The sequence below is a fragment of the Carlito syrichta genome, unplaced genomic scaffold, assembly GCF_000164805.1.
Source record: "Carlito syrichta isolate Samal-C Ts95f unplaced genomic scaffold, Tarsius_syrichta-2.0.1 Scaffold104777, whole genome shotgun sequence".
NCBI lineage: Eukaryota > Metazoa > Chordata > Mammalia > Primates > Tarsiidae > Carlito > Carlito syrichta.
In genome coordinates this window covers 27,612-31,146 of record NW_007048873.1, presented here as the reverse complement: position 1 = coordinate 31,146, position 3,535 = coordinate 27,612, and the positions used below count along the sequence as shown (strand labels likewise).

The 3,535-nt window shown below is 61.7% G+C and overlaps 1 protein-coding gene across 1 annotated transcript; it reads right to left on the bottom strand.

Annotated features, from left to right (window-relative positions):
- Positions 1-836: 836 nt before the first annotated feature.
- RPL28 (ribosomal protein L28) lies at positions 837-3,204 on the bottom strand. Its single transcript, XM_008066107.1, has 5 exons — positions 3,111-3,204; positions 2,672-2,760; positions 2,469-2,592; positions 1,090-1,208; positions 837-971 (listed from the first exon to the last, which is right to left on the bottom strand). Exons 2-5 carry the CDS (start codon positions 2,750-2,752, stop codon positions 882-884), a joined length of 414 nt encoding a protein of 137 aa, XP_008064298.1. The 5' UTR covers positions 2,753-2,760; positions 3,111-3,204; the 3' UTR covers positions 837-881.
- Between the last annotated feature and the right edge of the window lie 331 nt (positions 3,205-3,535).

The following is a 3,535-nucleotide window of genomic DNA, read 5'->3' as shown; positions in this document are numbered from 1 at the left end:
CACCTGACAGGGTGGGCATTAAATGAACCACGGAGGGAGTCTAGAGGTGGGATGGGGACGCTGGGAGCTTGGAACAGGTGCCACTCCACCTCAGCCCTAATGGAATCCCTCTCCATCTGGGTTAACAGACCAAGTGAGGCAAGGTGGAGGCTACCGCCCCAGTCTAGGTGAGATGGGCTGGCAAGAGACCAGGCTTACTGAGCACAGTTTTCACAAGCACAGCACTCAAGGGACAGTTAGTCCCAAAAGGCAGAATGCCTGGCCGCCAGACCCCAACAGCAAGTTAGAGGTTGACGAGTCCCTTGACACTTGGCCACAGAACTGCAGATGGGGACAGGGATGGGGTGCCCTTGACACTGCACCCTTGGTCCCTGGCAGCAGCTGGCACACAACAGACCCACAGGAAACACTTCAGGAGCGACCTTTCCCCACCGCCCAGAGTGACCAGGTAATCAGATGAGACACACTCCACAAGGATATACAGACACGCACAAGGGTGCGTGTACATGCCACACACTCCTCTGAACAGTGAAGGGTGCAAGGCAACAGTGAAGCTTGCATCCTCCTGGGCTGGAAAAAGCCCCTCCTCCTCTGAACAGAAGCCCCACCCATCCCAGGGTTCCAGCTGGGATTCCCCAGCACCTCACAAGGGACAGTAGGTGTAGATGGGTCAGCAAGCCTCCTGTCAAGACAGTGACCCCACCCTCCCACATGGCCAGCCTGCTGCTCCTTCAAATGGACGAGTCGACATTCAAGGAGTTTTGGTGGCATGGCTCAAGTGACGACACCAAGGGCTGGAGCCCCCAAAACCACACAAAAGGGAGGCACCGTGGAGAGACTGAGGCAGGCAGCGGACTCTTTATTGCTTCTGGGGAGAGGGCTCAGGAGCTCTTGGTGGGGCGGGTCCGCTTTCTCTTCACCATCACGGGCTTCTGGCTACGCAGGATGGCGCTGGCCCTGCGGATGGCAGCCTGGGAAAGGGGGACCTCAGCTCACCCACTTGAGCGGCACCCTGCCCCTCAAGGGTGGGGGCTGAAAGGGACCTCCCCTGACCCCCATACCAACACCTCCCCCAGCCCCACCGCTCACCATGCGCAGGTCGGGGCGGTACTTATTCTTGCGGATCATGTGCCTGATGCTGCTGAGCGTGGCCCTGGCGTTCTTGTTGATAGTGGTCCGCACGTAGGAAGTGGCTGGCTTTCGCTGGCCTGGCAGGGGATCCCAGGGTCAGTGCACCTCCCAGGTGTGAAGGCACACCCTTGGCCCACAGATAGCCCCAAATCCCATCTACTAACCACCCATTTATCAAGCAGGCCGTCCCCAAGCATCGCTCTCACACTCATACTCTCTCTCTCTCACACTCAAACACACACACACACACACACACACACACACACACACACACAGCAGAGATGCTGTCACACATGTGCACGCTGTCCGGGTGGTGGGTGCTCAGGCTGCAGCCCTGGTCTTCCCTGACCCCCCTTTGAACAGGGCAGGGCGATATCAGCAGCACGGCTAAGGCAGAGACAGAAAACTTCCTCCTGCCCACCATGAAAACACCTTTTGTTGGGCCAGGAAGCTTCCACCTCAGCCAGGACCTGACCAGGGTCCGGTCAGAGTTCTGTGCTCCCCCCAATCCAGACCCACTCCCACAGCAACAGCTGGACATCAGCTTGGTTAGGGGGCCTGACCCAAGGGTGGGGCTTACATTCCCCCTCACCCAACCCAGTTGTAAATCTAGGGAAGGCCACCCACATGTTTAGCAACCGGGGAGGAAAACGCTCAGGACCCAGCAATCCAGGACAGCGTTCCCAGGAGCAACAGCCCAGGAGCCCAGGGGGAAAGCAACGGGGTGACCCGAACTGTGGTCTTGAGCCAAAATGTCACCTCCCTCCAGGGTGGACAGAAGTCCCTGGGGTCACCAGCCAGTAGGTGGCTTCTGTTGCTGTATAAGACACTGCACTCTGAACTGGGTTAAAAGCCAACCCCAATCAAGAACCAGGCAAAAAACTCCTTTGAAAGGAAGGAAAAAGCCAACACCCTTCTGGAGAACACATGAGGAGCTGAGCTCCTCCACTGGAGGCCAGCCTCCCCTGACCACCTCTCATAGAACACTCAGGAAAGGAATAACAGCTCAGGGGATCCTGGGGTCCCACTGCAGTATTCGCCCCCGCAGTCACCTCCCTGCGTGGGAGCAGGGCCCGCCCCCTCCCCTGCCATGCCTCCACTTTCCCGCTTGTCTCGGGAGTTTAACCTGAAAGCATCTGACGGCCGTTCAACCCACTACCACCGGGGGAGCTCAGGCCCTCGTTCGTCGTTTCCCCACTTCGCAGGGGAGAAAGCAGGTCAGGCCGGCCACACGCCCAGTTCACGCATCTGGCGAGCTAGGGAGCCACACCCGACCCGGGGACCCAGCGGCAGCGTCGCTCCCGGCTCCCCGCCGGGACCGGGCTGCGGGCACTCACCGGACCTCCGCTTCATGACCACCACGACGCCCTTGCCGTCGGCCGCCGGTTCCACGCCCACCGTCTTGCGGTGGATCAGCCCGTTGTAGCGGAAGGAGTTGCGGGCCTTCAGGTTGTTGGGCTCCTGGGAGCAGGCACAGGGGTCGTCTCAGAGACCGGACAGGGAACCCGGACCCTCCCCGGAGCCGGGCGGGCCCACTCACGGTGCTGTAGGTCTGCTTGTTCCTCTTGATCAGGAAGCTGGAGCAGTTCCGCACGACCATCCACTGCAGGTGCGCGGACATGGCGGCGACTGCGGAAAGCGGCGCGTGGAAGAGGTCAGGGCACTGGGCCGGCGCGGGCCACAGGCCCCGCCCGGGCCGCAGGGGACGCGCGACCGCGGACCTGGGCGGACGGGGGCCCCTCGGGCAGCCGGCGGCCTAGAGTTTTGCCAGGAGGGGCTGAGGAACCTCAGGCGGCGAGACCGAACTCAGGCTGCCGAGACTAGCCGCGGGGATTGCGGGAGAGGCGAGGAGAACGTGAGACTCCAGGCGGCGGGGCGGGACCCTCGGGGCGCAAGGGTGGGAGGTGGGCAGGGAAAAAGGCCTGGGCGGAGAGCGCGAGATGGCGACCACGTCGGGCAGCCGGAGGGCACACGCTCACCTCCTCTCGCTGCTACGGCCGGAGACGGAAAGAGGCACGCAGGGGGTGGGGCGACGCCTTTAATACCGTACACGCATTTCCGCTTCCTCTCTAGGCGCGCGCCCGGAATCCCCGGTCCCTTCCGAGGAGGAGGCGCTGGGGTGTTGGGTTATTTCCGCCTGCCTGTCTCGAGTCGCTCGGAAGTCTGCGGCTAGAGGGCCGAGGGAGTGTTCTCGGCCGTGGAACCCCGCCGTTCCGAGGACCTTTCGGAAGTTTTCGGAACTCCACGGCTGGATTTCCTAGTGGCTCCAATGCGGACGGCCCCGAGGCCCATTCCTCAGCGACCTCTCCAGCGCTTGGCACCGTGCTCGGCACAAGATGGGCGTTCAATAAACATTTGCGAATGAACTTGTGAATGTGTGCAGTATTTAAGCTCAGCCCCGGCG

Excerpts from the sequence above, each read along its gene's own strand:
- RPL28 (XM_008066107.1), bottom strand. The coding sequence starts at position 2,752 with ATGTCCGCGCACCTGCAGTGGATGGTCGTGCGGAACTGCTCCAGCTTC. Across the intron at positions 1,209-2,468 it reads GGTCATGAAGCGGAGGTCCG|GCCAGCGAAAGCCAGCCACT; the intron begins GTGAGTGCCCGC and ends ATCCCCTGCCAG. Across the intron at positions 972-1,089 it reads ACCGCCCCGACCTGCGCATG|GCTGCCATCCGCAGGGCCAG; the intron begins GTGAGCGGTGGG and ends CCCCTTTCCCAG.